This window comes from Miniopterus natalensis, chromosome 8 (genome assembly GCF_054644295.1).
Source record: "Miniopterus natalensis isolate mMinNat1 chromosome 8, mMinNat1.hap1, whole genome shotgun sequence".
Lineage (NCBI taxonomy): Eukaryota > Metazoa > Chordata > Mammalia > Chiroptera > Miniopteridae > Miniopterus > Miniopterus natalensis.
The window spans coordinates 68,214,996-68,227,810 of NC_142088.1; the positions used below are offsets into that span (position 1 = coordinate 68,214,996).

The window sequence follows — 12,815 nt, forward strand, 5'->3', positions numbered from 1 at the left end:
GGGTCCCACAGCTAACAGAATGCAAAAGCCTCCTATATTTTTATCAGTCCTTTCTGTACATAAAGTACATGAAATCTGAAAGCATCAATTGTATAATTTATCAATTAACCAACAAGATTTAGAAAATGCTAGGCCAGGCAATGTATGCTTTGGGTACTTTGTTGGGAACCGAGGGGACTTCCCTTTCAGGAACATCTAAATTACTTCCAGTTCCTAAATCTACGGATCTATGCCAAACGCTGTATCTAGGTGTATTAATTACAGAATATGGAAGATTAAGCCAGTATAATCTTCTTAGACCCTGAAGAAATTGTCTAACATTTGGTCAAAACTCAGGTCTTTCTTGAAAACCCGTTTATTTTGGTAACAAGCCTGAGAAGTGGGCCTAGAATTTTATCACTGATTCCATACATGTCTACAACAAGTTACAGAATCCATTATTTAAGGACATATTTTACCCAGGCAAAAAAGCAAGGAGTAAAAAGATGAGCACTCAATATGTAAGGAAGAAGCTATTTGGTCTCAGAGCCAAATACGCCAAATTTTGTTCAGTTGCTCTAATCATGCCAGTATCCTACTATATGAAACATTACAGAGATCTTACTGTTCCAAATATTATACACAGGCGGGCTTCCGGTTTGACTTGAACCATCTTTTCATTACTGATAAGTTCCTGTAGTCAATGACATTTAAGCTAAAAGCAAAGGGTTTTTTCAGGATTCCAACGAGGCAAACTATAACCTTGGAGAAAGACAGGTACACTTTTTTTTTTTTCCTTCTTTTCTTTTTCTGGACAATCTTATTAGAAAAAAATCACCTGCCATTTACTAAGCCTTTATCATTTTACAAAACACCTTCACCTTTTACTCAGTGGACTTGCTATCCCGGGACAATTATACGCGGGGCGTGATGGCCTCGACAATCTTAAGTTTTTTACATAAAAAAGCGAGCTCGGAGAGCAGAGGCACTCCCCTCTGCACCTAGGAAGCAAAGAGAGAGAACGACAAAAAACTTCCAACGCCCCGGGATTCCCGGGGCAGCCTAAGGCTCAACCATAACGTTAGTGTGTAACCCTGAACCCTGGAGTCCGCGGCACTGACAGTCATTCAACTTTCTTTCTAATTCTCCCATTGTGCTTTTCCTGGCACCACCGACAAGACGGACCTACGTTGCACCAACCGGCCGAAATGCCTTATTTTCTTTCTAAAAATCCTCGCGGTGCCAGGCCGGGGACCGCGGCCGCGGGGTGGGCCGAGGAGCCCGGGCAGCGGCGCCAGGCAGCGGCGAGCGGAACCACGCGCGGCACCCGCTCCCGGCAGGCCTGCTGCGGCGGGCGCCCGAGTCCCCGGGGCTGCAAGGGCAGCGGCAGCAGCCATGGCAGGGACGAGGGAACCTTTCCCCTGCCTCCTCCGCTAGGCCTCGAGGGGTTTGCTTTTCACATGGCCCCCGGGTGGGGGCGGTGGGCACCAGGTAGTGGCTGCAGCTGCACCCGCAGCAGCGGGCCGGGAGAGCCGGGCTCCCTCGGAAGCCGACCTCCCGGTGGGCTGGCAGCAAGCCCCTCAGCGGGCCCCGGCCGCGGCGCCGACGGCTCGGCGGGGAAGGCCACCTTCTCACACACCACATCTCTCCCCTGCCTCCCTTCTCCGTTAGCGCTACCGGTTGGCCGGCGGGGGAGGGGAGCGAGGCGCGTTATTCCCGGGGAGCCGGAGGGGGGAGGGGAGGGCATCTCTTACCCGCGTTACTGAGGAGGAGGAGGCGGTTGGAGCGCGGCGCGGCGGGGCGACGGCGGGCCTGGGTGGGTGCAAGTGAGAGTCTTACGAAAGGGAATTAACCCCATCACCAGCCCGGACACCGGCTCCAGCAGCAGCCGCGGCTGGCAGAATCCCGCCCCTTCCCACCACGCACTAGCCCCGCCTATTCGTTCTCTTTGAGGGGCAGTCGGCAAATCATAGGCTGTACATCCTCGGAGTGATATGAGGATCATCCAATCACGCCTAGACAAACGGCCTTCTCTCCACCCCTTTATCTCCTCCCGGGCCGCGGGAGAACCGTGCCAAATCTTCCTCCACCCTCAAGGGAAAAAGAACCAATCGGTGATTAGTAACCGCCCTTGAAGGACGCAAAGGGTAACCAATGGTAAAACTAAGAAGACAGCCATTTTGCCCACTTGAAAAAGAGCCACCTTTTCCCACGAGTTGGAGCCTGAAGTGGGGGAGTTCTGGGTGTTTTCACTGACCTGGAGATATTGGAAAGACAACCATTGTTTTCAAGGAGTATTTATTACGCTTAACAGGAGTAAAGGAAAATTTTCCTCCTCCATGTGGGGAGAAGAGAGAACTACAGCTTAAAGGTTTGGCTCCTCCTCTTAGCGGTAATGGGTTCTAAGCCGAACACCTGGTTTCTCCAGCCCAATTGGGGGAAGGCGGGGTGATTGCCCTTTCCGTCTGTAGTGGACTACATTTCCCAACATGCTTTGCTCCCGTTCAGGTCCCCTTTCTCCGTTTACTTCCCCAAGCAGCCTGACGGGAATTGTAGTTTTGGGGAGGGACCCATGCCGCCTCGTTGTCCAACGAAAAGGGATCAACTTTTGAATAATTTGGAGTTTTTGAGGAGGAGTTAGTTGTCTCGAGGCTGTGATGAATCCTTTTCGCCGCCGTAACAGAAGAGATGAGGGAGAGAAGAACAAGGTAGTCAGAGCAGAGCTTTCTCAGAACACGGTTGGTGTAGATTCCTGGTGTTTGAACTGTTACTTTCAGTTCGTCCCTTTGAAGTCACTTCCGCTTTTGGGCGGACACAAGCCAGACCTGTGGCGGGAGTTGGAAGATTCTTCAGCGAGTGCACCAGGTGTGGCCGTCTGGGAGTGGGGTGGCGGGCAAGTCGGTAGTTTCTTGCATGAGAGATAGGCAACTGAATGGAATTTAATTGCATTTTAAGAAAGAGTGGGTGAAATAGGATAGGGGTAGTTCCTAAATCCATAATGCTATTCTCCTCCCAGCCTTCAATCCCAGAGTCCCATTTTTTCTTGTTTTTTGACTTGCTCACTATTGGGTTGCACCTACATATTTGTCGTGGGTGCCTCCAGTGCCGTTAGCCGTCGTCGGTGAGCTTGTCTTCACGCCATCAGTTTGTCCAAACCGGCTCTGGAGTTCTAAGCTAGCTCCTCCCACTTTTACAAGTTCTGGAGGCTGGTTCCAAGGGAAAAAGCTAGGGAAGGGCTCTGGATTGATACTCAAAAACGGTGACTATGGAGTCAAGCATACAGCAAACAAGTGGCGACAGGTGCCAACTGTAACACAACGATGAATAAAGAAATTTAAGGACTTCAGAGCCCATAGCCGAAGTTTAGCACATTAGGCTCTGGTGTATGCCCCTCTCCAGATGCAAAATTGAGTATTTTTCGCTGTTTGACGTTCCCTTTGAGTTACCTTGGGAAACTCATTTAATGAAAGAAGATGCAGGAGTTATCAGAGCAGGCCTTTCCTCCGCTAGACTAATGGCTTTCATTCTTAAACCAACCTCTCTATCATTTTGAGTGAGACTTTCTTAGATAAATTCTAACTCAGTTGTCGCAGTTGTCTCACTGAGACTTACTTATATAATGTAAATATTTATTTAGTGCTTACACTTTCGTACTTTGGGGATAAAAGCAGTGCCAAAAAGACAGGCTCCTTCCTTGTCCTAAAGTAGTGAGGAAGACAGGCCAAAGAAAATTAGAGGTAATGTGACTCATTCTTTTTAAATCTCTTTCGAAATTAGGTCTTCATTACTCATGTTTTGTGCATTTATTCTGTCACCTCTTTTCATTCTACCTGTGGATTAAAGTAAGCATATTTTCTGTTGTTGTTTTTCTGACGCATTAAGAAGTCTTTGTCTAATACTCATGAGTGGTGCTTATGCACCAACTAGATTATAAATTTTATAGCTAATGCTTCTAGATACAGGGACATAACCATACCTTTCAGCCAAACAGTGTTGTTGGGTCCACCAGATAAAGCCTTGTCTCTTGTTTGTTTTTTATGTTTTAATTTATCTTTATTAAATTAAGTGGAAAGTATTACAAATCCCCCTCCCCACCAATTGATTTCCTCTCCCCACACCCTCTCCCCCTCCTTCTAGGCCTTTATCACACTTATTATCTCTGTCCATGGGTTATGCATATATGCATATAAGTTCTTAGGTTAATCTCTCCCCTCCCACCCACCACTGCCTTCCCTCTGAGATTCATCAGTCCCTTCCATGCTTCTGTCTCTGAATCTATTTTGTTCATTGCTTTATTTTGTTCATTAGATTCCACATATGAGTAAAGATTATGTGATACTTGTCTTTCTCTGACTGGCTTATTTCGCTTAGCATAATACTCTCTAGGTCCCACCATGCTGTCTCAAAGGGTAAGGGATCCCTCATTTTTACAGCTTCATAGTATTCCATGGTGTAAATGTCTGAGAAGATGCTTGATATGATTTTAATCTTGAACTTGTAGAGGCTTGTTTTGTGTCCTAACATGTGCTCTGTCTTTGAGAATGTCCCTTGTGCACCTGAAAAGAATGTATGCTGTGCAGGTTTGGGGTGAAATGCTCTGTAAATGTCAATTAAATCAACCTGATTTAGTGTATCATTTAGAGTCACTGTTTCCTTGCTGATTTTTTTGTCTGGAAGATCTATCCAGTAAAGTCAGTGGGTGTTAAAGTCCCCTACTATGATTGTATTACTGTCAATCTCTCCCTTGAAGTCCTGCAGAAGAATTTTTTTTCACCTGTATGAATCTTTTGTTCTGAGGTGGGTCTCTTGTAGACAGCATATATTTAGGTCATGTTTTCTTATCCATTCAGCTACCCTATGTCCTTTGATTGGAGAACTTAATCCATTTATATTTAAGGTTATTATTGATAGGTACTTACCTACTGCCATTTTATTTATTTATGCCTATGTTTCTCATTCTCTCTATTTCTGCTTCTAATTACAGCAGTCCCTTTATTTCTTGCAATGCTGGCTTGGTGGTGATAAACCCCTTTAGCCTTGTTTTGCCTGGGAAGCTCTTTATTTCACCATCTATTTTGAATGATTGCCTTGCTGGATTGAGTAATCTTGGTTTCACATCCTTGCCTTTCATTACCTTGAATACTTCATGCCATCCTCTCTTGCCTGTAGAGTTTCTGATGGGAAATCAGCTGGTAGCCTTATGGGAGCTCCTTTGTAGGCAACAGCTTGCTTTTTTTTTTTTTTTAAATATATCTTTATTGATTTCAGAGAAAGGAAGGGAGAGGGAGAGAGAGAGAGAGAGAAACATCAGTGATGAGAGAGCCATCATTGATCGGCTGCCTCCTGCATGCCCCCAATGGCGAATCAAGCCCCCAACCTGGGCATGTGCCCTGACTGGGAATTGAACCGCTATTGCCTAGATCCTAGGTCAATGCTCAACTGCTGAGCCATGCCTCGCTGGGCAACAGCTTGCTTTTCTCTTGCTGCCTTTAAGATTCTCTCTTTGTCTTGAATTTTTGGCATTTTAATTATGATGTGCCTGGGCGTGGGGCACTTTGGGTTCTTCTTTCTTGGGACTCTGTGCTGCCTGAACTTGTGTGACTTTTTCCTTGACCAGGTTAGGGAAGTTTTCTGCCATTATTTCTTCAAACGGGTTCTCTAACCCTAGCTTACTTTCTACATTTTCTGGCATCCCTATGATGTGAACATTGTTACATTTTATGTAGTTCCACAGCTCCCTTTAACTGTCCTGTTTTTTTAATTATTTTTTCTTTTTGGTTCCCTGCTTGAGGGTTTTTTTTCCTACCCTGTCTTCTAAGTTACTGATCCGATCCGCAGGTTTCCCTAACCTGCTGTTTGTTCCTTCCAATGTATTTTTTATTTCTACTATGTTCTTAATTTCCTTCATAGTTTCCATATCCCTCCTCATGCTGTTGAGCATCCTTATGGTCAGCATTCTCAACTCTATATCTGATAGATTGCTTATCTCCATTCCATGCATCTCTTCTTTTGGAGAATTCTCTTGTTCTTTCATTTGGGGCTTGTTGTTTTGTGTCCTCATTTTGGCTGCCTTTTGGGGCTTGTTTCTATGTATTAGGTAGATCTTCTAGGACTCCCAGTCTTTTGGATGGTGTCTGGTGTAGGCCAATGTAAGATGCTGTTTGTGACTGGCCTGGAGTAGCCTGTTTGAAGTTTTCCTCATGTCACAGCTTGTGGTTTCCTCTGCTGGGGCTGGGTGTGTTTGGACAGGACCAAGATGAGTGCCAAGGTCCGCTTTTCCAAGCCCTGGTTCCAGAAGCAAATCAGGCAAAGGCTCAAAGCACCCAGAGGCTGTTATTCAGTCTCTTAATGAGCCTCAGGCTGTAGAAACTGTACAGGGTGGGGCAAGCTGTTTTCAACTCGTGGGGCAGTCCCCCCTCCCCCTCCCCACAAGAGCTGCTTGGAAGGTAAATGTCTGTCTGAGAAACATATTTTCTGCTTTTTGGGGGAATGACTCAGCATAGGAATCCAGATGGCTGCCCTATGAGCTCTATCCTCAGAGCGAACAGTCCTGGATTCTCCTCACACAGCTCTAGTCCACTTTGCCCTCCCTCTGCTGGGTCCCAAGGTGAGTGGCTGCACATGAAACTGTGCATTGGCCCTTTAAGGTGGTCCCTGTATTTCCAGCCATCTCTCCCTGGCAGACAGAAACCCCGCTGCCTTTTACAGCCAGATGTTACGTGGGCACCTTTTTCAGTTCATGTGCTTTGGGCTGGGAAGCCCAGCTTGGGGTTTAAGCCCTGGAGTTTTCAGTGGGAATGCCCCATAGCTGAGATGTCCCTCCAGACCCTCAGCTGCTGCCTGTGGGAGCCCAGCCAGCCCTCTCACACTCTGCACTTTCTACCAGTCTCTATGTGGTCTCTCCTTTTCCTCCTTGGTTATGAGGGTGCTCCCCAGCTAGTCTTCAGTTGCGGTTGATTATGCAGGATGGTTTTTCTGTATTTTAGTTGTAATTCCAATTTGGTCCTAGGAGAGTGTCAGTGTAGCTTCCACTTAATGCACCACCATTTTGGAATCTCCTTTCTCTTGTTTTTTAATGCAGTTGGAATTTTTGGTATAATTTAGCAGTATAGACTTCTACAGATGCTTAGTTCTTGTTTTGTGAGCTCTTCCAGTGTAAATCAAGTTAATAAATGATAATGACAGCTATCGTTTCATTGAGAGCTTCCTCTGAGCCAGGAATGATGTTAAAGTGCTTTAAATACATTTCCCCTGCAATTCTGCAAGTATTGTTACTTTATGTTTTATAGTTGAAGAAATTGGGGCTCAGTGAGGTTCAGTAAGACCTTAAATCGTTGGTCAGTAAATTTTGGAGCCGAGATTCAAATCCAGATCTTTCTCATTCCTGAGCTCTTGACCACTGCTTATCCTGTCTCTCAAATATTTATTCATCTCCCAATATATGCCAGACACATAATGAGAGAAAGGTAAAATTCTACCCCAGGATTCTGGAACCAATAGTGGCAGTCACTTCCTCTTTTGAACTATCTTTTGCCCCTCATAAAATACATATTCATTGTATTTAAAAACACAGGAAAATATAAAAAAGAAAATAAAGGTAATCTGTAATCCTTTTACCCCGAGAGATCACTATTATATTTTAGCAAATATCCTTGCAGATATTTCCCTCTTATAGGTGCAGACATATAAATTTTGTAAATTTTTAAAAAACTTTATGTAAGAGTTTATTTGAGCCAAACTGACAACATATGGTAGGGAGCAAGAGATTTCAAATGCTCCCCTGGAAAATTTTTTGTTAACTGAGCAATAGGCTGTGGATATGACTGAATAAATATCTATATTATTATTTTTGGTAGCTATTTGGTATTTCAATGTATGTCTCTAACGTAATCAGTTCCTAAGTGGTGGATATTTACATTATTTTTTATAAACTTTTTTTTTATTGTGGTAAAAAACAAAGTTTACCAACTTAACCGTTTTTTAAATGTTGACACTATTACAGATGTCCCTCATTTTGTGTCTCCCTCCCCCACCCCATAATATATAGTACAATTGTGTTAAGTATATGCACCTGTAATACAACTGTTTTCTGGAACTTTTTCACCTTACGGAACTGAAAGGCTGTATTCATTGAACAACAGCTCCGCCTTTACCCTCCTACAGCTCCTGGCAATCTCTATTCTACTTTGTTTCTAAGAGTTTGACTACTTTAGATACCCCATATAAGTGGAATCATGCAGTATTTGTCCTTCTGTGACTGCCTATTTTACTTAGCATCATGTCCTCAAGGTTCATCCATGCTGTAGCGTATGACAGAATTTTTTTTTTAAGGCTGAATATTAGTCAAGTGTGTGTGTGTATATATGTGTATTACATTTTATTTATCTATTCATCTCCCAATGGATATTCAGAGTGCTTCCACCACTTGGCTATTATAAATAATGCTGCAGAGAACATGGGTGTGCAAATATCTCTTCAAGATTTTTAATTCTTTTGGATATACGCAAAAGTTGAATTGTTGGATCAGTTACTAAATTTTAAAAGCAGTACTGTTGTGAGCTCCACCTTTATGTGCCCGTCTGATTATCCCTTAAATCTAACTTTTTAGAAATAGGATTATTTAGCCACAAATACTCTGTAATTCCTAAATTACTCTTTTAAAAGGTTGTGCCCATTTTCTTTCCTACTTACAGTGTTTGAGAGCACCCATTTCCCATCTTTTATTCTATCCAGTCACATTGTAAAAAGTGATCCCTCATTAATTTAATTGAATTCTGTTGATGTTAAGATCTTTTATATCTATGTTGTCCATTGTTATTTGAACTCTTTTGAGTAGCCTGTTGTTACTGATCATAGTCTCTTAATACTTTTAGGTTTTTAAATCTTTGTTACATATTTTACAAGTTTTTACTCCCATTTTGAAATATGTCTTTTTACTTTTTGATGCTGTTTTTCCAAGATATAGTTTCAGTTATTTAATGTTGAAATCTGTCTTTTCCTGTATAATTCTAGTTTATTTTTGATGCTTAGAAATTAGAGAATAAGAAATAATATGTAAATATAAATTTTCATTTGTTTTTACATTTAATTTTATAATGTATGTATACTTGGTTTTGTTTGGACTTTGTTCTCTTTTGTTGTTCTTTTTTTTTTTTACTTTGCCATACCCATTATCTCACTTTCTGTAGCTTTGTATTGATATCTACTAAGTAAAGCGTGCTTTCCCTCTTCTTTTTTAGATATCTTCTTGTCATTCACATGTTTTATTAGGTGGATTTTTCATTTCATTTTTCAAATTAAAAATAAATCTCTGTACTTTCCTGTTTTGACAAATTACATTTATATAGATACTGAATACTACATAAAGCAAGGAAAGTATTTCAATTACTGTTAGCAATCAGAATTTTTCATAGGTAAAATCAAGGCTCAATGGGGCATTCTTTGTGCTGTTAAAACGTTTCTGTTACAGAATTGGACCAAGATGGTTGCAGTTTACGAGCATATCTAACTTTTTAAATTTTATAATCACTTTTTAGACAGTGGCTTGCATTTGATAGGTGGCTTCTGGTAGAACCTGATAACTTCTGAGTGCTTATCTCTAATTTATAACTATTTATCACACTGTACCCTATAGCCTTCTCCAAGTACTTCAAATTCAACCTGTCCCCTAAATCTGTTCCTCTTTTATCTCACTTGTTTTTTTGGTCAAGAAGTATTTATCGAGCTTCTACCAAGAGAGGTACTGAGGTTACGAAGAAGGACTCTAGGGGGCCTAGGTTTGATTCTTCTTTCTGCCATGTACTCCTTGGGTGACCTGAGGCAGATTAGTTAACTATGTGTGCCTTAGTTTTTTTCTGTAAAATCGAGATAATAGAATACCTATGTATTGCGTGAGGATTAGATGACCTAATATATATAAAACATTTAAAGTAATGCCTGGTACCTAGTGGATGTGTGTTGGTTTTTGTTAATATAATTTTTATTGACCTGGCTGATGCTAGAGTGCTGAAGTAAAACAACAATAAAGCTAGTTGATGGTCCTTGACTTTATAAAAGCATTCTAATAGGAGGGTGAGACAAATTTCAAGCAAACAGATTTTTTAAATTGCCAATTACAGTAAGTGCTTTAAGGAAATAAACTGATATTGAGGAAAATGTCGGGGTGTCAGGTTGGGAGCTTTTGCAGTATTCCAGTTGAGCAGTGATGCCTCAGGATAGGTGATGGCAGTGGAACTGGAAAGAAATTGATTCATTTGAGATATATTTTGGGAATTATTAATAATAACTCAAATTAATGTGGTGGTTAAGGGAGAGGGAGAAATCAAAAATGAACCCAGTTTGCTGGTCTGCTAACTTGCGTGATTGTACTATTACTGAGAGATAGAGCAGGGAGCACACAAATTTGGTGGAGAATTCAAGGTACTGGTTTTAGACATTTAGGCTAGAATGCCTATGAGATACCGAAAATGTCAGGTATGTATTAAATGTAGGAGTCTGAAGCTAAGAGATTATAAATTGTATTAGCTAGACTATTTATGGTAGCCTTCTGAAAGATTGTCCCTGCCTCCATATCCATTTTTGCAAATTTGACAAGGTATTCTTAGTAAAACAGCAGCCTGATTAAATTCTAAGAAAAGTTCCCAATTTCTTGCAGAATAAAGACCAAACTCTTTTAGCATGGCATATGAGAACCTCCCTGACATGACTTGTTTTTGTTTCTTTACCACTTGTCACAAGCATCTTATTTTTTAGCTATGCTAAACTGCTAAGGATTTTCTGGAACTCTGTGCTTTTGCAAATGTGACTTCTTTCTCCGTAGAATATTTTTATCTTGATTCTCCATTGGCAAATTCCATTCTTCCTGTAGTTTCAATTTAAGAGTTACATCAAATATTTAAACTAGCTTTACTATATACTAAGCAATTTTTTTTTTTTCTAAATGAAGCCTTCTTTGATTGTTCGCTATGTTACACAGAGTCAACACTCCCACTTCTGTATGGGATTTTTATATATACTCCTTTCATAATACTTACTACATTGTGTTGCAGTTATTTGTTTGTAACTTTATTTCTGTCCTCGATTGGGCTGGGAAGTGAGAATACAATGACATAAATTTATCTTTGTATACCTGGTACTTTCTGCAATGCTTGGTACATAATAGGCACTCCATAATTTTTTGTTGAATGAGTAATTTTAAGAGGCAGTGTTGCATAATGGAAAAGAATTCAGACTTTTAAATTAGACCAATCTGAGTTCTAGGCTTAATATCACCAATATTTTTTGTCCCTAACATGAGAATAATAATGCTTATCTTTGTGGGTTATTTAGAGAATTACAAGAGATTTTCTAAAATTTCCTAGCATAGTACCTCACAGAAAGACGCCACTTAGTAAGTGGGAGTTATTTTATCATTATTCTGAAAACAGTTGCCTATACAATGAAAGATTCTAGTGTCCTTGCTTTTAAAGTAGTTAGATATTAGATATGACAGTTTTAAAGCCCCATAAGTGACATTGAAACTATTATATAATTCTATAATTTACTGAAATTGATCCTGTATCATTTTAGAATATCCCATTTCACTGACAAAAATGTGATTTCAATTTGTTACATTTAGGTTGTAACTTACAATCTATAAATATAGCTATATCAGATACAAACATGTAAATTGAATGTACAGTGCGGTATAAGCATGGAGTATGTTAAAATATAGAATAAATCTGAAGAATTTCTATGATGAGTATATGACTTTGTGCATAATCATTTTGAAAATATTTGACTAGATAAGTAGACATCCACATTGACTACCTTTTTAAACCCATAATCACAAACTTGTGTGTGTGGTGGTTTCTGGAATCCACGTAATTTAAAGGAGAGGTGTCTAATAGACCTCCATATTCACTACTTACAGGAACTGGCAGTTTACTCAAGCCAAATTTGTATTTCCAATAAGGATTTGGAATTACTTATGTTATTACACTGTTACTTCTGTACTTACTTAATTGAGGAAAGGTACTTCCTAAGGTTTCAGGCTCCTAGTCCTCCCACTCCCCGCTGCCCACTTGCCTCCGTGGTCAGCTAGATGGGAGGAGAGGAGCAGTGAGTAATGGGATCCCAAGATTTGCTTAAGATAGTTCATTCAACAGCATTTACTGGTTGTGTCTATGTGGCCAAAGTACCGTAGTAATTAAGACCATTTCCACTGATAATTTTTGTTGACTAGGATAAATTTATAAAATTTAGTTGTCTCAATTAACCGAATTTGTTTTTAAATTGAACAGATTTGCCTGATACTATGTATTAAGAAAAAGTTCCCATATGCAGGCCTTCTTTCTATCTTAGAACTTTCTAATAATAAACTCTAATCTGTGTTCAATAAACTATTCCCCCCTAATCTTAATCACTCTGCAAATTGTGTCCCCAATTTCCCTGCTATAACTTGAACTTGGCTTACTCTCTTTCTGTAAGGGTGACTTCTACATTGGAACATACAGCCCAGCTGACACAACATGCTAGTTTCCTAGTTCCTAGACTGCCTGTCTCCTGTGAACTTGATTTCCACACTAGCTCAGCCATGTACTCCTATGGTCCCACCTTATACTTTCTCATCTCTAGGAACTATTCCACCTCTAGACTCTCTAATCATGCCCTCCTGTCCTTGAAGATTTAATAACAACTAATATTGAGTGCTTGGCGCCAGGTACATGAAATATACTAGGAAACAAAACAGACAAAGGTCTCCGCCTTATGGAACTTAAATCCTAGTGGTGAGAAAGACAATAAACAAAAATTATAATAAGTAAGTCAGTTAAAGCATTTTACAAGGTGGTAAGTAC

General features: G+C 40.7%; 1 protein-coding gene across 4 annotated transcripts in view; it reads left to right on the plus strand.

Annotated features, from left to right (window-relative positions):
- Positions 1–2,195: 2,195 nt before the first annotated feature.
- ZRANB3 (zinc finger RANBP2-type containing 3) overlaps positions 2,196–12,815 on the plus strand; it is a 186,670-nt gene continuing 176,050 nt past the window's right edge. Inside the window, exon 1 of one of the 4 annotated variants that reach the window (XM_087819883.1) lies at positions 2,196–2,350. Coding sequence is in view for 1 of the 4 variants with exons in the window: in XM_087819882.1 (XP_087676008.1) it covers positions 2,668–2,687 (20 nt within the window). In the remaining 3 variants the exon portion in view is untranslated. The other 3 variants (XM_087819882.1, XM_087819885.1, XM_087819884.1) reach the window with 3 other exon arrangements.